The sequence below is a fragment of the Entelurus aequoreus genome, linkage group LG22 (assembly GCF_033978785.1).
Source record: "Entelurus aequoreus isolate RoL-2023_Sb linkage group LG22, RoL_Eaeq_v1.1, whole genome shotgun sequence".
Classification (NCBI taxonomy): Eukaryota; Metazoa; Chordata; class Actinopteri; order Syngnathiformes; family Syngnathidae; genus Entelurus; species Entelurus aequoreus.
The window spans coordinates 23,388,081-23,415,023 of NC_084752.1; the positions used below are offsets into that span (position 1 = coordinate 23,388,081).

Below are 26,943 nucleotides of genomic sequence, written 5' to 3' on the forward strand. Positions count from 1 at the left end.
GTTAAATAGCATTTATTGAATTGGTAGTTATTCATTTATTGGTGATTATCTTTAGTTATTCCAATGGTTGGACGTGGACTCAGTCTGAAAGGACTTTATTTTGAAGTCAGCCTTCTGATTTCCGGTTTAGAGGTCAGTGTTAGTATGGGTTGGTTGGGCAACCCCTTCAGTGACGTCACACTACGCCTCAGCATTTGTGTTTTTTTAAGAGTGGGAACTTACCTTTCACCCATTTAAACTAAATCATTTCAAACACATTATGCCATTTATGTTTAATAAAAGCTCTGGTGTGTGGACACTATATTATTGTATGACACACAAGAAGAGTATATGATAACATTTATTCATCAACATGCAGATGTTTTTCACAATTTATACGATATATACACACACACACACAGTAGGTATATTTTAATTACCCCTTGAAGACTATGAAGAGGAAACACAGTTCATGAGTGGGACATCAGTCTTTGCACTGCCGCTAATGAGAAGTCTGCTCAAAAGCGGCTCAGACAGGCTTATCTTGAGTGATATCCACCGTGATTATCTCTACTATGTGGGTCACTCACCTGGGTCTGCTACCCAAGAGCAATAGTCCGTCAAAAAGGTGTTAGTGACGCGGCCAATCAATGAAGACGGTGAGGAAATATCTTCCTGAAGCAAGAACCGCGGACAGGTGAAAATACATTGGAAGTCTTTGCTGTGTATACCAAGTGTTACATTCAAAAACTGCAATTATAAACATTTAAAACAGGTTGTAGTATTGATTTTACATTTCATTGCAGACATTAAGCCTCGGCTGCTGGTCAGGCGGAAGGTCTTGTCACCGTCGAGTCAATGTGACACAGCTGATCTCTATAAGGCTCTTCCTGTGACGTCATGGCACAACGATGCCTCTGAACACATTCATGTTTATACTACATGCACAAAGTCATGTTGTGCGTACTAAAAGGATGGCACCGGTGGGGTTGGAGTGTCAGTAGTGAGGGTCGCAGTCCTCCACAAGGCTGTCTGTGATGTAGCCCACTTTCAGCAGCTCTTGGTAGTGTTGCTTCTCCACTGCGGTGTTCACCGTCCAGGCGACCACCTCCACTCCTCTCTGACTCCAGTACTCTACGTAGTCCCTGTGAAAGAGCGAAGCAATATGCGACGTGACACAGAAGACGAGGGCTGGAGTAAAAGCATCGACGGATTGAGCAGTCAAACTCACAGCGAGACAAAGTTCTTCTGCACTAAGAAGGCTGAAATGCCACACAGCCGCCACAGCACGTGATGGTGGGCCCAATCCAACACGATATCCATTAATGTCAGCCAGTAGTGTTTCCAGAGCGACGAGTATCGCGGGGAGCCATCTCCAAAGCGACTCAAACTCCATGGCCTGTGGGTCAACGCGGTGACTATTTGTGGGTCGGTCTGCCTCATCTGGAATGGACACAAGAAGACGTTTGACATCCCCATGACAACGTAACTAAATAGCGTTAGCTCCCAATCAGTATTTTGGGAGATAAAATAAATAAATTTTTTGTGCCATTTATCTACCACCATCCCATCATGTTATACCTCAGTATATCTCGGACCTCATCCAAATTTACAATCCTGCGCGCTCTCTGAGGTCCGAGAACCAGCTCTAGCTCGTAGTGCCCAAGACCAGACTTAAAACCAGGGGAGAAAGGGCCTTCTCTGTGGTCGGCCCTAAGCTCTGGAACACTCTGCCCCTCCATGTTCAAACTGCTCCCACAGTGGAGTGTTTTAAGTCTCGTCTTAAGACCCACTTTTATTCTCTGGCTTTTAACACTACGTGAGTTGTGTGGTCCTCTGTTGTCCTCTGTTTTTTTAAAATTGTGATTTCTATTTACTGTTTTAATTGGTTTTACCCTTTAAATCGTTTTTAATCATATTTATTTTATATGTATTTATTTTTTGTTTTTATTCTGTCATTGGTGGAGCTAAGGATAATATTTGAATATTGTTTTTAATATTGTTGTGAAGCACTTTGGAAACATTTTGTTGTTTAAATAAAGTGGATTGGATGATCATGCACGGCCCCATGTGGCAATGTGGAGGTTGAAAACATCCCAGTTCTTGCATGGACAACACCTATTGAGCATGTTTGGAACGTGCTGGATTGCCTTATACAGGATATGAGGCCCAATGGCCACACCAGATACAGATTGGCTTTCTGACTACCTCGATTTACAAACCCCTCTATTTGCAAAACTTTTTGAATAACAAACTTTTCGGTCAGGCCAGATATGCCTCTGTGTGAGTGAACCAATTCTCTGTGTGTAATTCATTCAGTCATTCATTTTGTCTTGCGCCTGCAGACAAAAAGCAGGGCACAGCATTGTTGCGTAGGTGGAGCCCTCCACATCACTTGTTGCCCAGTACGTCACTTCTCAGTGCTTCACATCTGTGCCTTTTTTTCTGTTTATTTTTTACCTTTTGACAAGTTTTGGTTTATGTTGGTTAACTCAATATGAGTTCCAATAATTTTAAAGACCACAGTGGAAAGGAGGGAATTGCAGTGGAGTAAAAACTTAAAGTTAAAGTACCACTGATAGGCACACACACACTAGGTGTGGTGAAATTGTCCTCTGCATTTGACCCATCCCTATGTTCACCCCTTGGGAGGTGAGGGGAGCAGTGAGCAGCAGCGGTGGCCATGCCCAGGAATAATTTTTGGTGATTTAACCCCCAATTCCAACCCTTGATGCTGAGTGCCAAGCAGGGAGGCAATGGGTCCCATTTTTATAGTCGTTGGTATGACTCGGCCGGGGTTTGAACTCACGACCTTCCAGTCTCAGGGCGGACTCTCTAACCACAAGGCCACTGAGCAAAAAGAAAAGAAAAGACTATTTGCAATGAGGTATGGAATTATTGACAAAGCAGGCTTCGCACCACAGCAAGTTTTAATTGTGACCAGACTTTTCTGGAAATATGCCAGAGAAGACTTATTTCACTGTAGAGGAAAATACTCTACCTCTCCTTCAGCAGCGTGTCTTTAAGGCACAACACACCCCTTCCCTACCCACCCTTGCCCGCTTCCTTCTCACTGTCCGCTGCTTTTTCTTGAGCTTCTCTGCCAATGTTCATGTGGGTGGATTTTACAGTAAATGTTTATTATTGTAGCAATATGGTAGTTATAGTTAAGGGTTTTTGTGGTATCTGATTGTTTGTGAGGGCACCAATGTGACTTTTGTGTGTGGGTGTTGGCAGAGCAGCGCATACAGCGCAGTTCAGCATGTTTAGGCTTGTTAATTAATAGAAAGTTGATCCATCACCTCCTTGTTTCTATTATTTACAATACTGTATAGCACTTTATATTGTGTTCAAACTAGTAGACATCCCGCCACTAAAATATGGATTTTTGTTGAGGCTTGAGTCCATTGTATTTCAGTGTTTCCCACACATTCATTTATTTGTGGCGGCCCGCCACGAAAGAATTACGTCCGCCACAAATAAAAAAATAAAAAATATTAATATATATTTTTTTGTCTTGTCCAGCTTCTCAGGCAAATCATATAGTTGATGTAGATGCCCATATAGGCTGTTCAGATTTACTTTACAAAAGAGAAGTGTAGGATACTTCTCTTGTTGCCTTATTTGTATTTGACCACTACTGTTTTCTGTTTGTTTGTTACTGACTGTGGCAGGACACCTCTGCCTCTGTTTCACTTTATGTTGCTGGTAAATAATATGGTTGTAGTAGTAGGCTAAAGTTAAATTATTTAGTATGCACTAATTAAAGGGGCAGAGCTTTAAGAGACATTTTAGCTTTTATATTTTATAAGATATATTTTTTGTAAGAACCACAATTAATAAATATATTTCAGTGAATAACTTATTGTTCAAATCTGTATATAAATATGTACATAAAGGGTTGTAATTATATTGTAAAATGGATGGATGGATGGACGTTTAAAACAAAACTGTTATTATTAATTAGTAAGTATACATTTTTTGAGCCTAATTAGAGAAAATCATATCATTGTAGTAAATTATGCAAATTACTAGATGATGTCATGGTGACCACGCCCATAGCCACGCCCCCACCGCCACAGGTATCTTGACACTGTATTTATTTACATTGTTTCTTATTGAAAACTTTGCCTGTACAAACCTTTCGATTTACGAACCCGGTTCAAGAACATGGGTTATCTTGGCAAAGGAGGCATGCTGACTAACACACATTACCATTATTATTAAACTTAAAGGGTAACTGCACATTTTTGGGAATTTTGCCTATCGTTCACAATCATTATTAGAGACAAGAACACACGTCTTTTTTAGGGGGGATTTATTAAGAATTACTTGTATATTTCCATTGTATCTTTTTGCAATGGTGTGTTTTGTGAATTGTAACGTACCAAAAATCCAGCAGCTTCCTGTAATGGGTTTACTGTGTTGTTGCTGTCTGGTACAAATAATAATAATAATAATAATAATAATAATACATTTTATTTCTAGGCGCCTTTCTAGACACTGAAGGACACCGTACATTCCTCTTTTTTAGGGGGGATTTATTAAGAATTACCTGTATATTTCCATTGTATCTTTTTGCAAGGGTGTGTTTTGTGAATTGTAACGTACCAACAATCCAGCAGCTTCCTGTAATGGGTTTACTGTGTTGTTGCTGTCTAGTACAAATAATAATAATAATAATAATAATAATAATAATAATAATACATTTTATTTCTAGGCGCCTTTCTAGACACTGAAGGACACAGTACATTCCTCTTTTTTAGGGGGGATTTATTAAGAATTACCTGTATATTTCCATTGTATCTTTTTGCAAGGGTGTGTTTTGTGAATTGTAACGTACCAAAAATCCAGCAGCTTCCTGTAATGGGTTTACTGTGTTGTTGCTGTCTAGTACAAATAATAATACTAATAATACATTTTATTTCTAGGCGCCTTTCTAGACACTGAAGGACACTGTACATTCGTTAAAATGACATCCCTTGTGTTGGACATCAATTGCTGCACTTGATTCTCACACCCCGAGCTAGTTAAACTAAGCCCTGTGGATTCTCACACAGGTGGTTCCACACTCCCAGCCCGTCTCACCTTGTAGATGACTTTGGGCTCAAAGGAGCAGACGATGCTGCTGTTGTACAGGACCGAGTGCTTCTTGTGCAAAGCTGAAAGAGCTGCTGCGGCCTGCCAAGGAATGGACAGCCACATGGTTATTACAGGTCAGTCTGTGAGCATGTAGTCCTATCCAAACACACTGGAACTCAAGAGTGTTAGTCTGACAACCATTACTTACTGCAAAAAAGTCAAACAAGCCAGTGAACAAGCAAAAACAGCAGCAAACATGGAGACCAGGCCTATTCAATTAGCGGCCCAGGAGCGATACTCAAGTGACCCAGCCTGTGTGTCATTCAAAGAAGGGAAAAAAAAAACCGGAGAAAAAAAATGCGGGCCCTTAGAAAATCTAGTAAAGACTGTGAATGCAACACTGAGTAGCCTAGCAACAATCAACCCACAATGTCTAGCTTTGTTTTAAAAGTGAGTAAGCGTCATACTGATGACAGCAGGCTCCTGAGATGAACTTAAAACCATGTCTTTATCAACATGGCAACACAAAATGGTGGGTTTGATCTAGCATGGGCTGGTAAATTTTTAGTTTTACTTTTTACCCTAAATCGATTAAACATGCTTCATTTGCAACAAGTGCTTTGTGGGAATGAAAAGATGACAATGTCCAGATACATTACTTGGACAAAAGAGACACGCTATGGGTGCACAAAAAAAATCGAATAACATTCAAATTGCGACTTTTATTCATCTCAATTCTGAATCGATTTATAATATTTTAAAAATCAATTAAAACAATAAAACAAAAACAAAAAAAACAACAAATATATATATATATATATATATATATATATATATATATATATATATATATATATATATAAAAATGTTTTATATATATATATATATATACACACACACATATATATACATACACATATGTATACACACACACGTGTATATATACATATACACACATATATATCATATACAGTACAGGCCAAAAGTTAGGACACACCTCATTCAATGAGTTTTTAAAACTATGAATGAACACGTGGAGTTATGAACTTAACAAAAATAGGTGAAATAACTGAAAACATGTTTTATATTCTAGTTTCTTCAAAATAGCCACCCTTTGCTCTGATTACTGCTTTGCACACTCTTGGCATTCTCTCGATGAACTTCAAGAGGTAGTCACCTGAAATGCTTTTCACTTCACAGGTGTCATAGTTTTGAAGCCTTCAATGACAATCTACAATGTAAATAGTCATGAAAATAAAGAAAATGCATTGAAATGAGAAGGTGTGTCCAAACAAAGTTTCATTATAATTATACCAAATAATACGTTGTGAAAATGGGTTTGAATAGATTATAGTGTTGAATTTAGAATAGATTCTGAAGTAAATCGCCACACCAGGAATCGGAATTGGATCGAATTGTTAGGCGCTCAAATATTCACACCCGCACGACATACCGGACAAACTTTCCTAAAGGACCTCAGGAGAAGACAGCGAAAGTGCGGAGATTGATTTCATCTTACAACCGGAGCTGTACAACGATGGTGCAAGCATGCACCAGACTCCCAAACTTTGAAAGATGGTATTGCTACCACCACCAGTAACCTAATTGAAAGGACAAACAATAAATGAACATTGTTGCTTTTCATTATAGTATATTGTATCCATGTATTATTTGTCATGACCTCCTAAGTACTAGTGATATCTGGTCTGGTTTTGAAAATTTGTCCCAACCCACTTTGTGATTAATCATCCTTTCATTTGAGCTGAAATCTCTTTTGTTGACTGCACCTGGTCTGGATGGCCTTTTACGTCAAAGTATATGGTGAGCTGTAGTTTGAGGCATTCTTCCACAGCCTGCTCCAGTGTTGGGATCTTCTCTCCAGCAAACCTGTCCCTAGCAAAAGGAAAGCATGGATGTTTTAGAAGTAACTTGCAAGAAAATGTACAGTTAACTAGTCAACTTGAATGAGTATTTTGAGTATTTTATTACATTTCAAATACTCAAGTAGGTCACTTATTAGTAATTTTCCCTTATTAGAAGCAATCAAAACAATTGTAGTCCAAATTATTACATGTTGTTTTACGCATGCATGCAGCGACATGGTGTGTTTTAACACGAATACATCCTTGGCTTTATTTGCCTAATCCAAACTAGGTGTGACACGCCTTTAGTCGTTATTTTAATAATGACTTGTTTCATGTGGAGTCACACTGAGGTGTCACTATACACTATCATTTTTGAAGTATTTTGTTACTGTCAAATCTTCTTCTTTGCATGCAGAACTAGAATTTAAAAAGTCATTTGACAAACCTATCCCTAGCAAAAGGAAAACATTGATGTTTTAGAAGTAACTTGCAAGAAAATGTACAGTTAACTAGTAAACTTGAATGATGAATTACATTTATTACATTTAAAATACTCAAGTGGGTCACTTAATTGTACTTTTCCCTTATTAGAAGCAATCAAAATAATTGTAGTCCAAATGATTACATGTTGCTTTACGCATGCATGCAGCGACACGGTGTGTTTTGCATAATCCAAACTAGGTTTGACACGCCTTTTCTTACTGTCTTGGAAGGCTTGCGTTCTTCTGTCAAACCATATTAAAATGAGTCATTACAACGACTTGTTTCATGGGGAGTCACACTGAGGTGTCACTATACACTATCATTTTTGAAGTATGTTGTTACTGTCAAGTCTTCTTTGCATGCGGAACTAGAATAAAAAAAGCCATGTATAATAATAATAATAATACCTGGGATTTATATAGCGCTTTTCTAAGTACCCAAAATCGCTTTACATGTAGAACCCATCATTCATTCACACCTGGTGGTGGTAAGCTACTTTCATAGCCACAGCTGCCCTGGGGTAGACTGACGGAAGCGTGGCTGCAATTTGCGCCAACGGCCCCTCCGACCACCACCTATCATTCATCATTCAATTCACCGGTGTGAGTGGCACCGGGGGCAAAGGGTGAAGTGTCCCGCCCAAGGACACAACGGCAGCCATGTATGGTAGTTGGTGGATTTGTGTAGCCAATATGTCTGCTTTCAATTTCTATATCGACTATTAGGGGCGAGGTACAGAACACGTACTTTTGGTAGAGATGACCGATTATCGGCGACGGTATTTGGTATTTAGACAAATATCAGTATCGGCCTCTTTATATCAATACATATTGCTTTATTTTGAGTTTGTTTGTAGCAGATTCTATGCACAATACTGTCATTTTGTGTTTGCAAATCTGACAAAAAGCACAAGATCCAATTAAAACTCACTGACATACATTAGCACAGTTATTTTTTTGTTTACAACTACAACAAAACTACATAAGCAGATACAATATATACACGTACGATATCGGTATTTAGTATTTTAAAAAAATGAGTCAAATAGATAGTATAAATACTGCTCAGGCACCAGCCCATTTACCCTGCATGAGAAGAGTTGCTTTTTGCGTCCGGAGAAGTAGCATATTTTTACCAATTTCCCCAGGAGATTTCCCATATTTTGAAATGCAAACGTTGATGCTCCTCTTAGACACACGTATAAAGGTGCTTGTGAATTCCCCTGATTTTGTTTGGCGCTAAATTAACCACAACATTAATGCCGCAATAAATCATTTGTCACTACTAGTCCGATGTTTTCTAAAAAATAATGTAAAAAAACAACTTAAAGCCTTGCCAAGCTGTTCACTGCCGTATACTATTCATGCTTAAATAACTTTTACTGCAAATTAATATCGGCTCCAAATATCCTTGACTACCAATAATCCGTATCAGCCCTGAAAAAATCCTCTCGGTCGATCTCTAACTTTTTGCCTTTTAAATTGCCAAAGATTACATAAATATATATATATATACTGTATATATATACACCATTTTCAAATATTGTAGAAGGAAATAATTACTCTTACCTGAGTCGATGTTTAGCAGCCGCGTCCAGTTTCCCCAAGTCAGCAAATCTCATTTGGTTGAGTGGTCCTGACCCGTTCGTGGTGCGATCCACACTGTCGTCATGCATTAGGATTGGGACTCCATCTGCAGAGAACTCCAAGTCCAGTTCTACTCCTGTTGCTCTGTTCTTGCTTGCCTGGTACAGGACACACACAACACAAAGTGGGACTTTGGCACAAATGTCACTTTAAGTCATACTTCCCCCATGAAATATCATGACCACATTTTATCTGCAGCATGGGCGCAATCCAAGATGGCAACTTGTGTATACTTGTGTTTGTCTTCACTAGCTTTTTATTTAATATATGGTAAATATTTTAAGTCTTTTAACTGGATTCATGGTTAGTCTTTTTAATCTTTTTAGTCCTGTTTCTTACAAACATTTTGCCCGAAGGATTGAGGACACTTTTGGGTACGGTGTTTGGCTGCTGCATCTGGCGGCCAGCTGGGACCTGTCCATCCAGGTCGGAACCTGCTACGTCCTGGGTCCATTCCATCCGGTGGCTCTGTCGATCCGGCGCCGAGGGCTACTACAGTGCTGTCGAGCGTCATGAGCCCTGGTTTTGGTCCGGCGTCGTGGCCTGCTTCTTCTGCCGACCTGTTGGGGACCACCGCGTCGATCCACCTGCCTGACCCGGTAGCCCTGGAGCCGTCAGCCATTGTGGTGTCCTGGATCCGAGTCGGTCTTGTGACCAGCGGTTCTTGTGTACCTGCTCTTGTCGTGTTTGCTAGGGGCCACCGCATTGATACATCTGCTTGGACCGGTAAGTAAGGAAGGCGTCTCTTTCTTTAGGTTCTGGTGCTGGGAATTGTTTATCCTGCTGTCGGCAGCTAGTCCAGTTTTTCATGTGTTTGTTTACTTCAAAGAACTACAAAATTTTGTTCCGGTTTAGATGTCTAATTCAAGGTCAAATGTAGACTTGGATATTCCTGATCTGTGCGGCATAGGAATAATCATGTTTTACTCCATAACTTTTTTACTCTTTTTAGCTTTGCTTCGTCCGTTGCGGAGCCATGGAGACTCTAATGAGCATCATGATCTTTTAGTCCCTCAAAAAGGCACAAACTGTGAACATGACTTTTCCAGATACTGTCCAAATAGGATTTTACCTACTGAAGAACTGATTTTACCATTGTTTACGTATATTTTTAGTCCTCATGGCTTGAGAAGCGCTGGCCTACCCTCAAATATTTTCCTGTTATGCCCCGACTATTCGAGAAGGACTCGGTTAGGCATATTCAATCAGCACCTTCAGCAATCCTGGTTAAAAAATAAATGTTTTATTGTTCTTTTGCTCCTATTGTCAGCAAATGTTGCTTCGCTCCTAAGCATTCGTTGCACCAACATACTAGCTTTGTTAGACAAGATCATAGACTGTATTGGACAATATAGTTTACATACAAAATGTCCATTTCCATCAATTACAAGTAATAAGAAAACGCAAATGCCTTGCTTACCTATGAAGGAGGAAATTAGCAAGTTTGGCGTCAGATGAAAACATCTTCTCCGCCTTCAACCGTCTCCATCTTTCAAAGTCAAGCCGAATACAAATCTTCATTTTGTTCCTGGCTTTGTCATGAATAAGTTGAGAATCGTAATTACACCTTTTACATTTACTAAGGTCTGACATGTTTAGTAACTTTACCAGTGGCAGGAGCTCGACGAAGAGCGCGGTGTGTAACTGTCAACCTGCATGTGACACACTCGCAAACTTTTTAATTGGTCAAACGGTGGAGGGCGGGGCATCGAAATGAAAACAATAACAATTTTTCGGGGCTGTAAATCTAATTTTGGAATGAGCATATCCCCGCTGAACTACCGTTTTCAGTTATAAAGGTATTCGAAAAGAACATTATTTATTAATGCCTTTTGACTCACCCCCGCGATCCCGAAAGAGACAAGCGGTAGAAAATGGATGGATGGATATATTAGAGCCATTTAATGATGAGTTGACATGAAATTATTACATATGGCACCTTTAAAAGTATTCTGATCCACATCTTATCATATAACTGAAACAAATAATGATTGTACTATAATAACGAGCCAGTCTTGTGAATTGCTCTGGCATGTCAAGATCTGACTCTATCCAGAGCCATCAATTCCATTTCTAGTCCTTGCTAAACGCGCGCAGAAAACACCGGAAGTGACGTCACGTCCGAGCAAAATTATATAAATTTGACAAATCTGCGTACGTTTATGTTAATGAGCACAGGGGCGGCATATGTCAAACGTAATGCTGATTCGAAAGAGGAACAAATGACTCACCAGTCGGATGGCGGCGAGTGTGTTCTCCGGTGCGTCGTGTCCTCCGCCTCGGTGGGCTACCACGGACACCTTGCCGGAGACGTCCGGGTGAAGCACTTGGCGGACTCGGCTGGCCGGCAGCTGTGGGAAGCGAAACATGGCCAGGAAGAGATAGAGGAAGCCCGTCAGGACGCTGGAACACACCGGACTCCGGGTGGCCAGCAGGACCACCACGAAGACGACGGTGTAGAGCGAAACCTCGTCGCCCAGCTGCAGCATGTCGTCCCGCGGTCCAAGCGGACTCGGGCGGGCTAGAAAATGTCCGAATAATAGCCTCTGTCTCTGAATGACTTTTTAGGGCTTTCGTCTCGGGAACTGTAGAACCAGGCAGCTGCTCTCGCGGTAACTGCAGTCCCTCGCGTTACTTCCGGAAATGTGACGTCACACAGTGTTATAGCGGTACCATCAGTGTTTCATGTTCTGGATGCAGACAGTGGTGTGCCGCCAGGGCCAGCAAGGCCTTCTCTGCTGGCCTAACATAACCAGAAATCATGATCACAATTAAAGATACAATTATTTTTTAATTTAATTTCCCTAAATATCTCAAATTATTCATATTCTCCTTATTATATTCCTTCCAGTGCTGTGGTTTTTAGTTTTAGTTTGTATCCAATCAGAATTCAGCTAGCTTACGTTGCCATGCTGTACCAAATCTGCCAGATGCCTTCAGCTTTAGCAATGCAGGGGACAGCACGGTGGTACATAACAGGGGTTAGTTAGTGCATTGCCATGTGCCTCACAATACGAAGGTCTTGAGTTCAATCCCGGGCTCGGGATCTTTCTGTGTGGAGTTTGCATGTTCTCCCCTTTGGGTACTCCGGCTTCCTCCCACCTCCAAAAAACATGCACATAGGTTGATTGGCTACACTAAAGTAGCCCTAGTGTGTGAATGTGAGTGTGAATGTTGTCTGTCTATCTGTGTTGGCCCTGCGACTTGTCCAGGGTGTACACCGCCTTCTGCCCGAATGCAGCTGAGATAGGCTCCAGCACCCCGGCAACCCCGAAAGGGACAAGCGGTAGAAAATGGATGGATGGATGGGCGTCCGTGCAAAGTAAGCGAATGGGAACATACAGTTGATAGATAGTTGCGATAGCCAATTAGATCACGAGTTGTTGTCAGTAAGGCCTTCTAGCTGGCCTCAAATTCCTCTTGCCTTGGATGTGATTCATGTTACTAGGATAACAAAGCAATAACAATACTGAAATAAACTGCAACAAAAAACAGTGCAATTAACAACGGACCTGCTCAGTGGCCTTGTGGTTACAGTGTCCGCCCTGAGATCGGTAGGTCGCGAGTTCAAACCCCGGTCGAGTCATACCAAAGACTTAAAATGGGACCCATTACCTCCCTGCTTGGCACTCAGCATCAAGGGTTGGAATTGGGGGTTAAATCACCAAAATGATTCCCGGGTGCGGCCACTGCTGCTGCTCACTGCTCCCCTCACATCCCAGGGGGTGAACAAGGGGATGGGTCAACTGCAGAGGTTAATTTCACCGCACCTACTGTGTGTGTGAGACTATCATTGGTACTTTAACTTTATTGGAGTGCATTTTCACCGGTTTTCAAACTACATAACTTCCTTAATATTTTTCACATAAAAATGATACTTATATCACTGAAATCCTCTTTACAAGACACGTGATAATGCTTGGTTTCATGTAAATCAATTAATTGTTTTAATTAATACACACATACCTAACAAGTGTTCTTGTTTTGATAACATTAGAATGTGCATGTTTCCATACTCTACAGACCCAAAAATAAACAACAACCATAATAAAACCGTTCTTCACTGTTTATTTTGCAAGTATGATAAAGTCTCTCACCATCCCCTTGGAACAGAATATAGAGAAGCCGAATACAAAGTGGCCGCAGTGTCCTGGGTCTCGTTTAAAACAAAAAAAGAAAAAAAAGGACTGGTTGCTATTAAGACGTAGAATTAATAGCAACCTGTCATTTTTTTTTATTCAACCCCCAATTCCCCATGGAATTGGGGGTTAAATCACCAAAATGATTCCCGGGCGCGGCCACCGCTGCTGATCACTGCTCCCCTCTCCTCCCAGGGGGTGACCAAGGGGATGGGTCAAATGCAGAGGATAATCTCACCTATCATTGGTACTTTAACTTTAACTTTAACTTTTTCAACAGTGCAATACATTTTAAAGGTGCAATATACACATCACATATTTCATATAATCGACAGTATTACCGTTTTTCTACATTTTTTTATTTTCATAACATGGTCACTACTGCCTAGTTTCTCTTGTTATATTCTTATTTTTACTGTTATATTTTTATTGTTACTTTTATTTTTATTCGTATTGTTATATTTTCTATTTTATTTCCATTTATACCTCCATTATTTACTTTTTAAATTCTATTTCAATTATGTACACTGCTGCTGGAATTATAATTTTCCTGAGGGAACTCTCCTGAAGGAATCAATAAAGCTCTATCTATCTATCTATCTATCTATCTATCTATCTATCTATCTATCTATCTATCTATCTATCTATCTATCTATCTATCTATCTATCTATCTATCTATCTATCTATCTATCTATCTATCTATCTATCTATCTATCTATCTATCTATCTATCTATCTATCTATCTATCTATCTATCTATCTATCTATCTATCTATCTCTCTATCTCTCTATCTCTGTCTACTACATGCAGTCGTCTTCATCCACCACTAGATGACAGCAGCGAACCTCTGCATTAGTTTGCGAGGAGCAGTAGGAAGTAGATTAACTATACTTCCGGGTAGCTTAGCTACGTCTTAATAGCGACCAGTCTTTTTTTGGTTTTCCTTAAAAACGAGACCCAGGACACTGCAACCACTTTGTAATCGGCTTATCTATATTCTGTTCCAAGGGGATGGTGAGAGACTTAATCATACTTGCAAAATAAACAATGACGAACGGTTTTATTATGGCAACAGACGTCCGGAATCACAAGTCTGTGAGCATCGTTTCACCCTGACACATCCGTCCATCCATTTTTTACTGCTTGTTCCTTTCATATATATTTACATGTTGTATTGAACATGACATCGAGTAATTCTAATGATAACCAATGTTTTTAATTTAAAGCTATGTAATTGTATAACTCAATAGCCAATCGTGGGGTTGTTGTTTAGTTTTGGTTTGTAGAGTATGGAAACATGCACATTCTAATGTTATCAAAACAAGAACAATGGGTTATACTTGTATAGCGCTTTTCTACCTTCAAGGTACTCAAGGCACTTTGACACTATTTCCACATTCACTCATTCACACACTGACGGCAAGGCCCTAACCACGACCCATCAGGAGCAAGGGTGAAGTGTCTTGCCCAAGGACACAACGGACGTGAACCCTCAGGTTGCTGGCCCGGCCACTCTCCCAACCGGGCCAAGTAAACCAAGTGTTATCACACGTGTCTTGTAAAGCGGATTCCAGTGATATAATTATCATTTTTATGTGAAAAATAGTGAGGAAGTTACAGAGTTATAAAACAGTTTATGGTCAACTCCAATACAAAGTCAATAGGTCTCAATATTTTAGGTGTGATTTTTTTGTTAAAAATGTCAAAACTTTCTTAATATTGACCCCATTTTTTAAAAAGTTGGTGTCATTGGAAATCTTGCTAAACAAAAAAACCCCAGAAAAATAGGTTTCACAATTACAGTGTGTTTTTGATTGATTAAAGTCATGAAATTAGGGTTAGAATGACGGAAAATTTGAGCAAACATGGCTGCTCAAACGGACAGGCAATGGGCGAGGTCCCAAAAATTTTTTAAATGTGAATTAATCAATTTGAAAGATATTTGGCAGACAGACAAATACGTATGTAACTTATAAAAGGGATTTCAAAGAACATTTTACTCTGTGGATTTTTTGCAAGGGAGTTTTGTGGAGTGTAAACTTGGCAACTTTTGTCCGAGCTTTGTGGAGTGAGGACTTGTTCAATCCCAAAAATTCAATATTTTGACTATGTGTTGTACGTCATCAACGTTGGTGTATAGATAGTGGTGATGAAAACAACCGAACGCAGTTGAACTCTGAAAACAGTGGTTTGGCATATCACTACTCAGATTGCATGATCAGACGTGAAACCACTGCGGACATGCAACCAGCGGCAAATAAGCACATACCTACAATTGTCCATTTTTATTGATAATTCTCACACTCTTTCTTCATAATATTATGTCATAGTTTGTGTTGGAGTAGTATTTCCATGGAAATGTGTTACTAATATATCAGTATCAACTTCTGTTGTTTTCTCCTAGATCTGTTCAGCGCTAGCAGGCAGGTTAAGGTCCCACATCCTATCCTGCATAAGAGGATCATGCAAGCTCACAAATGGACATTTGTCTTGTAATGTGGTGCCTCATTCATCCAGACTCTTACCCCTCCATCATGGCTGTCAAGAGCCATTTGATCCCAAAACCACAGCCCACAAGAGGTACTCTGACTTTTCCACGCAAAAATTTGACGTGTTTTATAAGTTCCCTCACATGAAGCTCTGTCGAGCCATCTCTAGGATAAAACTACTGCAAACCGGTATCACTGTTGTGATTCTGCCTCCGGTGTACATCCTGTATTTCATGGGTGATGCCTCTCTCTTTCTTGTCAACTACTCGACGGGTGTCGCTGTGTTTGCCGGGGTCATGTTGTACACAGCGAGTCACTTTCTTCGAAGGGTGGTGGGCATGATGTACCTAGATTCTTCAAAGACCACGCTCAGAGTGTCCCATTTGACTTTCTGGGGTCAACGCCATGACATCTACATACCTGTGTCAGATGTTAAGACTCTTGGGGACACCGGGGACTCTTTGAAGGAGTCCATACTGAAACTGAAGCGATACAGCACTCCTCAGACTTTCTACTTTTCCACTCATTTTGGACGGGTGGTGGATAAACTTCAGTTTGAGAAGGTATTTGGAAAAGTCAAGTGACACATTGACATGTCATGTCACAACATGTTTGAAGATTTTGATCAGCTAATTAGTACATTTCAATTTGTTGTCAGGCTTCATCTAAGCAAGACGCTGCCATATACAGTAGAAATTAATGAGTTGTTTGGTCTCATAAGATAGTGTTTGCTGTATATGATATTTGTTATGTAAAGGTATTGTAAAATGAATGTAAACAGTAGCTGCAACATGCAGTCTAATAAGATCCAAAACAAATATTTATGCTCAGTTTTGTTCTGTGTATTATTCAATTACTAATAAAGAGCTTTCAATCCTTAGAGCCAAGCAGTTGTGTAGCAGACAAATTTGTAGGGTTGCGTGATATAGACGATATACTATATAAATTGTATAAAAGCATTTAATACTGCATTTTGATCATGCCCACAACACAATGTTGCTAGCTAGCGGCTAACGTCCCTCCACGGTGCGAGTCACTAATCCTCGCCTCTGTACAAGCACCATTACCACTGGAGAACGAGGAATGGCTAAGCATGCTACACTTCACACCATTGGAGGATACAATAAGCCATGCTAACCACTAAGCTAGAGCTCTTGAATCTAAACAAGGGTGGCGGATCGATACAAATATTGCTAAAAAAAAAAAAAAAAAAATCCTCAGTGTTCGCTCTTACAATAACAATAACAGCTTGGTTTTTATACAGGTAAATTAAATATTGTTGACGGTTTTTGAATGCATTTTTAAAGTGATTTTAAGGTAGAATGGATTGCTCCCATTAGCTGCATTGCTAGCAACAAGAACAGGACGATTTTCACATTTTAGAATGCAAGGGAAAAAACAAAAACACTTTTTGTCTTTTTTTCTCTCATAAGGATTGTGAACGATAGACAAAATTTAAAAAAAAAAAGTGCAGTTTCCCTTTCAGAGCAAAAACCAAATGATTTGAGTTATTATGCACTTCTTACTTTTTTTTCTCAAATCTTTTTTGTAATAATGGGAATAATTAAATAATTTGAATATTTAATTGGTTTTGTTACACCACCATCCTGTGTTTTTTCTGATAATAATTGTGGTTAAATATTTAGTGATTGAATGATCTTCCATGTTTTAAGAATAAACACTGGTATGAACTATACTGCCCCTATAACTACTTGGAACCAAATTGATTCCCAAATGTATCGTATCGCCCAAAACTAATGTAAATAACCAAACCACAGAATAATAAGTGCCCATTACGTCTAGGTAGAACCGACAGAAAGTAACCAGATATCAATAGTAAACTAGCAAGTAGATTAATAATAGTTTTGATCAAATACTACACTGAAAATGACGCTATAGGTAACTGCATATGTCAGCAGCTAAACTAAGAAACCTGGCTTCTAACCCATTTTGAAATGGCCCTATTATCTTTTACATAGAAAATAATGCATCATGATATATTTTGTTAAAGCAGGAGGCTGCAATATATAACGCAATATAGATATTAGGCCACATTACCCATCCATATAAACTACTAGACACACTGCTCTTTCCCTAACCTTGTGGATGCGGTCCTCACAAGACTTGGTGTTTGCTGTGGACAAGGTAAGAAGTGTTGTTACTAATTTTGCCCTGATCTTCCTGAGCATTCTGTTGTGATCACCCCTTCAATGTAGCCAGCCAGATGATCTTTAAAAAAAAATGTTTAGCTTTTTTCCCCCCCATCCTTCACCTTGACTCCAGCTCTCCAACACTAAACTGCAAAAAAAAGATGTCAGTACCCACAACTGACTGGTAGAAGACTTGAGGCATTTTGTAATGTCTCATGGTTTGTGAACTACATGCTGTGCAAACTAATATGGAGTTCTTACCATCTCCCCATTTAGCTGATTTAAGAGGGACAAGCAAGAAAATGGATAGATGGAAGCGGTAGAAATGGATGGAGGGCACTCATTTTTGAACTATTTGTAATACACAAGTCATCCACTAGATGTCACTAGAGTTTGTGATTTATTGTCAATGCTCCCTGGAAGGTTTAAAGTTAAAGTACCACTGATAGTCACACACTCACACTAGGTGTGGTGAAATTATCCTCTGCATTTGACCCATCCCCTTGTTCCACCCCCTGGGAGGGGAGGGGAGCAGTGAGCAGGAGCGGTGGCCACGCTCGGGAATCATTTTGGTGATTTAACTCTCAATTCCAACCCTTGATGCTGAGTGCCAAGCAGGGAGGTAATGGGTCCCATTTTAATAGTCCTTGGTATGACTCGGCCGGGGTTTGAACTCTCGACCTACCGATCTCAGGGGAGACACTAACTAGTCATTTAACCGAGTTGTCTCCGTTAAGATGCCGCATGTACAATTTATCAGGGAAGGAACAGAGTTCTAATAGCTTGCTCTTGACAATACTGTTATTTATAAAGCCACTTGAACATCCTGCACAGGGAATAAACACACAGTTATTGTGTTCTTGCAATCCCACTCAAAAGACGTTGCACGGCGTCAGTTCACCAGTGGGCTGCCAGAACACTTGAAAACAAGAACAAAGAAATATCCTGGATCCAATTTTGTATGCCCTTGCCAAACCTGTGTGTACTGAAATGGACCTAGGCAGCTCTTATTGTTGTTTTTTCATGACTGAAGGCCCCAAAGAGTAATGTTCTAATGGAGGAAAGTCCCACTGCTCCTTGTTGCTGATGTCTTGCTCCTAAAAGGTCCAACGACAGACCCACCTCTGTTTGTTTTTGTCATTGTTAATACCGAGGCAAACTTCCTCTGATCAACAATATTGTATTGAACTTGACCCCATAGTCTCACAGGTGATGTAGCTTTTATATTCAGTCCCGTTTCCTGTGTTTATGAACAGCATAGCTGCTTTTCTTTCATTAGTCATCAGCAGTATATAGCAATGGAGCGGTGCTGTGTACGCCTGCCTGTTTGTGTTTTCCCAAGCAAGGCAGTGCGAGATGCCATCATGTTTAGATCACTGCTCATAAATGCTTCAGTCCGGCCATGATGCGGCTATGATGGAGTGTACAGTCATGCCAGATCCTAACAATCGCAAGTCTTATCAGGAGAGAATGTGGTTCCCTTGCTTTGTTAGAACACGCATTCCACTTTGTTTTTGTCTTACCTACTTTTTTTCAATCGTTACCTCACTAAAGGGACACTTTCCTGTCCGCAAAGTCTTTCCTCTTGTTTTCAATAGTACAATGTCCAACCCTGAAATTATTCAATTGCATTGTTTCTGCATTGATATGCAATAGCAGGAGGTTCGTGTGGAAGTTGGTCAAACAACAAATTGTTGATCAAATTGTCCTGTAAGTCCATTTACACAATGACCTTTAAGGAATACATTTTCATTAAAACGTAATTGGACAATACATAATTGTTGTATACCTTACAGAGATTTAGAATCAAAATACACTACAGAAATAAGTTTTGATCATCAAGTTTTGGCAGCGACTCAAATTTATGAGGCGTGGAAGAGAGATCCCATACCCAAGTCTCAGACAGTGCTACATAATAATGGTGCTCACACTCAGGGCCGCCTTAGGCCCCCGATTTAGTTGGCGGAATGCAATGATGTGTGTTCATAACTGTCAGTCACAGACAGCGCTACTTCGTGTAGCGATTATGTACACCAGGGGTGCTCACACTTTTTCTGCAGGCGAGCTACTTTTCAATTGATCATGTCGCGGGGATCTACCTCATTCATATATATAATTTATATTTACTTATTTATGAAGTATATGTTTTTGTTAACAAGTTAAAGGTGTTTAATGGTAATGCAAGCATGTTTAACACATACACTACCGTTCAAAAGTTTGGGGTCACCCAAACAATTTTGTGGAATAGCCTTAATTTCTAAGAACAAGAATAGACTGTCGAGTTTCAGATGAAAGTTCTCTTTTTCTGGCCATTTTGAGCGTTTAATTGACCCCACAAATGTGATGCTCCAGAAACTCAATCTGCTCAAAGGAAGGTCAGTTTTGTAGCTTCTGTAACGAGTTAAACTGTTTTCAGATGTGTGAACATGATTGCACAAGGGTTTTCTAATCATCAATTAGCCTTCTGAGCCAATGAGCAAACACATTGTACCATTAGAACACTGGAGTGATAGTTGCTGGAAATGGGCCTCTATACACCTATGTAGATATTGCACCAAAAACCAGACATTTGCAGCTAGAATAGTCATTTACCACATTAGCAATGTATAGAGTGTATTTCTTTAAAGTTAAGACTAGTTTAAAGTTATCTTCATTGAAAAGTACAGTGCTTTTCCTTCAAAAATAAGGACATTTCAATGTGACCCCAAACTTTTGAACGGTAGTGTATAGTTAATATTGTTAATAAATTAAAAGTGTTTAATGATAATAAAAGAATGTTTAATACATATAGTTAATATTGTTAACACGTTAAAGGTGTTTAAAGATAATGCAAGCATGTTTAACACATATAGTTAATATTGTTAACAAGTTAAAGGTGTTTAAAGATAATACAAGCATGTTTTACACATATAGTTAATATTGTTAACAAGTTAAAGGTGTTTAAAGATAATACAAGCATGTTTAACACATAGTTAATATTGTTAATAAATTAAAAGTGTTTAATGATAATACAAAAATGTTTAATACATATAGTTAATATTGTTAAGTTAAAGGTGTTTAAAGATAATGCAAGCATGTTTAACACATATAGTTAATATTGTTAACAAGTTAAAGGTGTTTAAAGATAATGCAAGGATGTTTAACACATATAGATTCATTTCTTTCATGAAGACAAGAATATAAGTTGGTGTATTACCTGATTCTGATGACTTGCATTGATAGGAATCAGACAGTGGTGCTGATAACGTCCGCATTTTCAAATGGAGGAGAAACAAAGTCCTCCTTTCTGTCCAATACCACATGAAAGTGGTTGGTTTTTGGCATCTTATTTGTCCAGCTTCCGTACTCCTTTGTATACACTTTACAAGAAATACATTGGCGGCAAACTCCGTAGCTTGCTAGCTTGTGGACGCCAGCTTTTTGAGACTCTTATTTTGTTAGCGTAGGCAGGGTGAAGCAGAGCTTTTATTGTGCAACTGTGCTGTCGGTCTTTGGAGTTTTGACGACAGGTACGGCGCCAGAGTCTGTTGAAATAAAAAGTGTTTCTCGCCTTCCTGTCGGTAATTTTTTCTTATTAATGAGCTGGCAGCAGCCAGCGTCACCTCAGAAGACCCTCGGGTGCCGGAATGTCAATCAAGTGACGAAAGTGACGTCATAGTGAAGATTTATGATCGCTCATTTTTAGGACTTATTTTTTTAATGCCTGGCTGGCGATCGACTGACACACCCTCCGCGATCGACCGGTAGCTCGCGATCGACGTAATGAGCACCCCTGATGTACACACTCTCGACTGCGTTGTTTTTTCCTATTGCTCCGAGTGGGGTGTGAACCCAGGATGCCAGAGTGAGAGGCTAGCGTGCTGACTACTAAACTAAAAGCACACACACAATCTCCCAGATCGCCAGCACTATTTTTGAAGTTGACTGGCCTACATTATTATACACTCGCACAAACGTGCATGTGCTCGTCGAGAAGGAGATGTATTCATGAGCAAAATTATTTTTTTAAATGGATAATATTTTGAACCGTGTTGGGGACATTCAGGAGTGTAGTTGTCAGTGTCAACTTTTGCCTGTACTTATTTGACTGATGCATGTTTTTTTTATTTTTAGTTTATTCTTTTTATTTTATTTTATATATCATTTTTTGTGGGTTACTTGTTTGGCAGAAAAAAACAACATTTGACATGTGTTTAATTGTAATTCTAGACTGTATATGTCAAAAATCCCCCCAAAAATGTTTAAAAAAAAAAAAAGACATTTTTGCGTTGTTGCTGCTCTGTTGATTAAAATCATGAGTTTCTTTTTCCAAACTGTGTTTTTGGGGAGGAGTTAGGGGTTTTAACCTTTTAAAACCTTGTCCTTAGATTAATGCAGCTGCGCTCACACGAAATATTGATACTTCATTGTTTCCCACAGGACCATAATCTATTTGTAACTGTGGTGGTGGAGAATTTGCACAACTACCTGTGATGAGTTTTCAAAAGGTGAGTAAAAAAAACATGAAAAGCAAAAGAAGTATGTTTAGAACTACAAACGACATTTCTTCAGCAGTAACTGATGCTCGTTTAGAAGAGCGATACACTACATGTTCTGATTTCAGTCTTCAAAAGTCTCGACTAGATTTGTCGGGAGTCACTTTTTTAATCAAATGTACTCGCTAAATATAGCTATAGTTGCTAAGTTGACAACACTAACGATCCCTCGTGCGTCATCTTCCTATTTTCTGTCAGGTGTGTGACATTGTGTTTATGAGTGAGGGCGAACACATAGCACAAAATCTATCTGTATTTGTGGCGGGCCGCCACACAACACTGCACTGTGTACACAATTTGGTCACGATCAATGTCAGGTGTACTCATATGTGTTAGACATTAATCTCTGTGTGTTTTCTTACTTTATATGTACGTTAAATTTCTATAGTTTTGTTGATTGTCATGTCATGTACGGATGTACTTTGTGGACGCCATCTCTGCTCCAAACACTGTAAGTCTTTGCTGTCGTCCAGCATTCTGTTTTTGTTTACTTTGTAGCCAGTTCAGTTTTACTTTCGTTTTGCATAGCCATTCCTATGCTTCATTGCCTTTTCCTTTCAGTTTTGTTCATTTTTGGTTTAAGCGTTACATACCTTTTTACCTGCACGCCGTCTCCCGCTGTGCTCTGCATATTGGGATCACGACAAACCATCCTCGACGCGTTCCGACTTCTACAAAGCAATTAACTACCTGCTACCACCTACTGATATGGAGTATTACATGGTTACCCTGCCGAGCTCTATACAGCACAGGCACTAGACAACGGCACATTATTTGCAGATTATAATTATTGATTTGCAAAAAATATAATTTGGACCAATTAGGTGAAGTTGCATCATTTCCCACGGCACACTAGACAATATCTCACGAGATACTAGTGTGCCGCGGCACAGTGGTTGAAAAACACTGTTATAGATTGTAGTGTCAGGGGCATGGATATGACAAGAAAACTAATATTTTCTTGCTTTGGTGAATGTCTTTTTTACCTAGGTTACTTTATATATGGCGAGAGGGCAACTAAATGAATTTTCGCCAATGTCATAAATCGAGTTCATATGCAGCACATGTTACTTTACATTTCATGGATACATGTGTTGCCTGCTAGTAGGACTAATAGCATAATAAAATATTCCATTTGTTAGACATCAGGAGCATTTCTAAACTCTGCACTTTTGCTCAGGGGAATATTTTTAAACTGTGTTTAATGTTATTTAGACTTTCTCTGTGGACAACAGGCTTAGCTTTTGTGTTGGAGACTTTGAATTACTGGGATGAATAACTATTTTAGACTTAAAGAAGGTAGATTTGTTCTCTCGGGCAGGACACAACTCAGTTTGCAGCAGACCTGCAGCTCCGAGTCATACTGTCTGATTTACGACCAATGGAAAGTGAGCAGCTTTGCGTCTCTGGTGGGAGTTTGGAACTCTGTGCCATAAATCCCGGTGGCTATGGTGGCCTGCAGAGAGTGTGCTTAACCTCGGGACGGGTTTATAATTAGAAACACACTTAGGATTCCTGGCAGGAAACGGCCCGGAGCTCCATGTGTGCGAGGCTGCGGGCTAACAAAGAGAGGAAAGTGGACACATGAGGCAGGCATGCGATCTGATCACAGTTTGCTTCTGACTGTGTTGCAACAGCCTCATTATGAAGTGCAGGTGGATGGCAGGCTGGGATGGAGGCAAACTAATGACAGCATACAGTAACTAGGCGCTGTTTGCTTGATATTTACAGTACCGGCATTCTCTGGGGGCGGCGCGAAAATGTCGGGAAAAACAAGATTCATACATCAATAGCTCAAATTAATTGGTTCTGTGACAAAGCTCTTAACACAAAACACTTGTATCTCAAATCAACGTCTCCCATTCAAATAAATTGAAATCAATTACAGAGAGTGAACTCCACAACATTCCTGGGGGTCATCGTTGACGAATACCTCAATTTCAAATGTCACATTAGCCATCTGTTAAACAAATTATCCAAATATGTTGACCTGTTCTTTCACCTTCGTCATTATCTTCCTCTTTATGCTCTACTTACTCTATACAAAACTCTCTTTGAACCACATCTAAACTACTGTAATGTCATCTGGTGTAACACCTTCCCTAGCTACCTTCACAAATTAGAATCCATGCAAAAGAAAATCATACGGGCCCTGTCATGGTCCAAGTTTAATGCCCCCACGCGACATCTATTCCCTTAAGACTGACAGAGTTCAATATTTATCACAATGCTTGTCTAACCTATCAAGTCATCCACAGGCTGAATCTCAGGCTCTGTAGCTTGGTTCCTATCTATCGTCCCCAGCATGCCCACAACACTCGTAACTTTGACCTGATATCAGGTAAACATCGTCTACTGGCTTGTACTGCTCGAAGTGATGTATGCAGGGGACCAAAGATCTGGAACCGGCTTGATGAGAGCCTCAGGATGCTGTATTAATTCTCTAACTTCAAAAAGAAACTGAAATCATACCTATTAACCACCTATCTCTAATGCCTCATGTGAATGGCTAGTGCTCCTTTAGGATTAGCATTGTCACATGTGGCTTCGGGGTTGACTACTGTTGGGTTGTGCGTGGTCGAATGTATGTATGTGTATGCTTGCTTTTGTGCTCCTATTTTGTGTTTGTCATATCACGTTTTTTGTTTCAGCATTCCATGCATATACTGACCTCTGGACCCCCTGCCAAAAGCTTCTTCTAGCTTATCTGGGGGACCCTTTCACTTACCACCATCCTTAAATGGATATTCACTACTGTTGTAATCGTAATATGGTATAGTGAATAAAACTTGAAACTTTGAAAAAAAAAGGACCGCCCCAAAATCGCACAATTTTAACATGTAACATGCTTATCAAAAAAACCCAACTAATATTGTATCTAAACAGTATAATAGAATTACCTACAAACAACTACATTAATTTTATGAAGTAATGTAATAATAATGTACAGCATTTATTTTGTAGAGTGGACTTCTACGGTAACTCCTTCCAGCTTGTTCTCTGTCAAAAACACCACCAGCAGCTTTACCATATTTTCGTGGATAAATGTCTGTTGTTTAGTTATTATTTTAACATTCTTGACTGGCGTTATAGACTCACTCTGCTTCAGTATGGTGCAGACGAGCAGTGATACGCTCAAATTGCTTTGCCACTTTGGCGACACGCTCTTCCTGTTTTTGATTATTTCACTGTGACATTCGCTAAACTAACTGCTGTAAATTCTGGACTTCTTTTTTCTTACACTTTGAACACTGCAGCTTATAAAACAGAGTGTCTAATTTATAGATTTTTCTTTGTTGACGGCCATATTACAAAAAACCAAACAAAAACACTGAAACAGTGTTTTATTGTTTGTGCTATGGTGCCATCTTTTGGACGAATTCCCTCACTAGTCAAGTGAAGTGAATTATATTTATATAGCGCTTTTCTCTAGTGACTCAAAGCGCTTTTACATAGTGAAACCCAACATTTAAGTTACATATAAACCAGTGTGGGTGGCACACACTGTCCATAGCGTTTCTACTCTTATGGATTCTTCATCATTCCAAGCAACGTTTGTAAGTTTTACAGTATATTACTAAACCGTTCCATGTGTGATGTCTGTAGGAGTGTTTTCATACATATTTGTATGTGCTATAGTAATGTAATGACGCTAGCGTCGTTAGCATTAATATGCTAACACGTTTACAAGTGTCTGTGTTAGTATTATTAACTTACAATGGCATTATTTTTGTATTTTTTCAGTTTTGGAAATTCACCAAAACGTTACCGTATTGTTATTGAGTCTGTTAAGCTGATTGGAGAGCTAGCTTCTGCAGCTCGTGGGTCCCCTCAGGCCCAGGGCCCTCCCTTAGGTTGGGTATAGTAAAGTGGAACCTGGATTTAAGCAGCTCTCATTGTATGAACTTTTCGACAGAATACAAGTTTGCTTTGTTGTACGAACCCTGTCCGTGCACATTTGGCCACCCATTGTGTGCCTGCGAGGCCGCCATTTTGTGCCTGGAAGCATATCCATCGGGGTGGTAATGTTTATTAATTCAGCACAGTGCTGCTGTTAGCTACTGGGCTACTTTGTGTGCTTTTGAAGTGTTTTAACCTTTTCACAGCATTTTTCTAGTATTGTTAGTTCAATATGAACGCAATGTGTGGTTTGTGTGGTCAGCAAGTATCATCAGCGTTGTCGACACTGCCGCCCTCCTCTTTGCGTTGACGCCAAGATAATTCACTGACAAAATAAAGTAGATTTTTTGTAAAAAATCCTATTCATTCAAACGATCCAGCTGCTAATGTTAAGGAGTTTTGTCATTGCAAACTGCGAGTTCACCACAGGGCAAGTTAGTGACAGTGTGTTTGTGTGTGTGTGTGTGTGTGTGTGTGTGTGTGTGTGTTTGCGCTTGTGTGTGTTTCGGCAGGGCAGCTGCTAATGAGGACAGTTTAGATAGTTGTTGTGGTTTTGACTTTATTATTAAACAGAACGTTGATCCATCACCCCCTTGTTATGTTTGTTTGATATACAGTGATATATACAACTTTAGATTGTGTTCAGTGTACAAACTTTTACTAAAATATGAACT

General features: G+C 39.6%; 2 protein-coding genes across 2 annotated transcripts; one reads left to right on the plus strand and one right to left on the minus strand.

The window, feature by feature from the left end:
- Nucleotides 1-330: 330 nt before the first annotated feature.
- On the minus strand, nucleotides 331-11,697 carry LOC133639781 (glycerophosphodiester phosphodiesterase 1-like). Its single transcript, XM_062033384.1, has 6 exons — nucleotides 11,287-11,697; nucleotides 8,978-9,153; nucleotides 6,849-6,954; nucleotides 5,068-5,160; nucleotides 1,211-1,422; nucleotides 331-1,124 (listed from the first exon to the last, which is right to left on the minus strand). The coding sequence occupies exons 1-6, from the start codon at nucleotides 11,542-11,544 to the stop codon at nucleotides 977-979; spliced, it is 993 nt and encodes a 330-aa protein (XP_061889368.1). The 5' UTR covers nucleotides 11,545-11,697; the 3' UTR covers nucleotides 331-976.
- Nucleotides 11,698-14,052: 2,355 nt separating this feature from the next.
- tmem186 (transmembrane protein 186) lies at nucleotides 14,053-16,564 on the plus strand. The gene is made up of 2 exons (XM_062033385.1): nucleotides 14,053-14,209; nucleotides 15,600-16,564. Exons 1-2 carry the CDS (start codon nucleotides 14,207-14,209, stop codon nucleotides 16,266-16,268), a joined length of 672 nt encoding a protein of 223 aa, XP_061889369.1. The 5' UTR covers nucleotides 14,053-14,206; the 3' UTR covers nucleotides 16,269-16,564.
- The last annotated feature ends 10,379 nt before the right edge of the window (nucleotides 16,565-26,943 follow it).

Coding starts and splice junctions, on each gene's coding strand:
- LOC133639781 (XM_062033384.1), bottom strand. CDS start 11,544: ATGCTGCAGCTGGGCGACGAGGTTTCGCTCTACACCGTCGTCTTCGTG. Junction 5,161..6,848: donor TAAAAGGCCATCCAGACCAG/GTGCAGTCAACA, acceptor ATTCCTTGGCAG/GCCGCAGCAGCTCTTTCAGC. Junction 1,423..5,067: donor AGCCCAAAGTCATCTACAAG/GTGAGACGGGCT, acceptor TGTCCATTCCAG/ATGAGGCAGACCGACCCACA.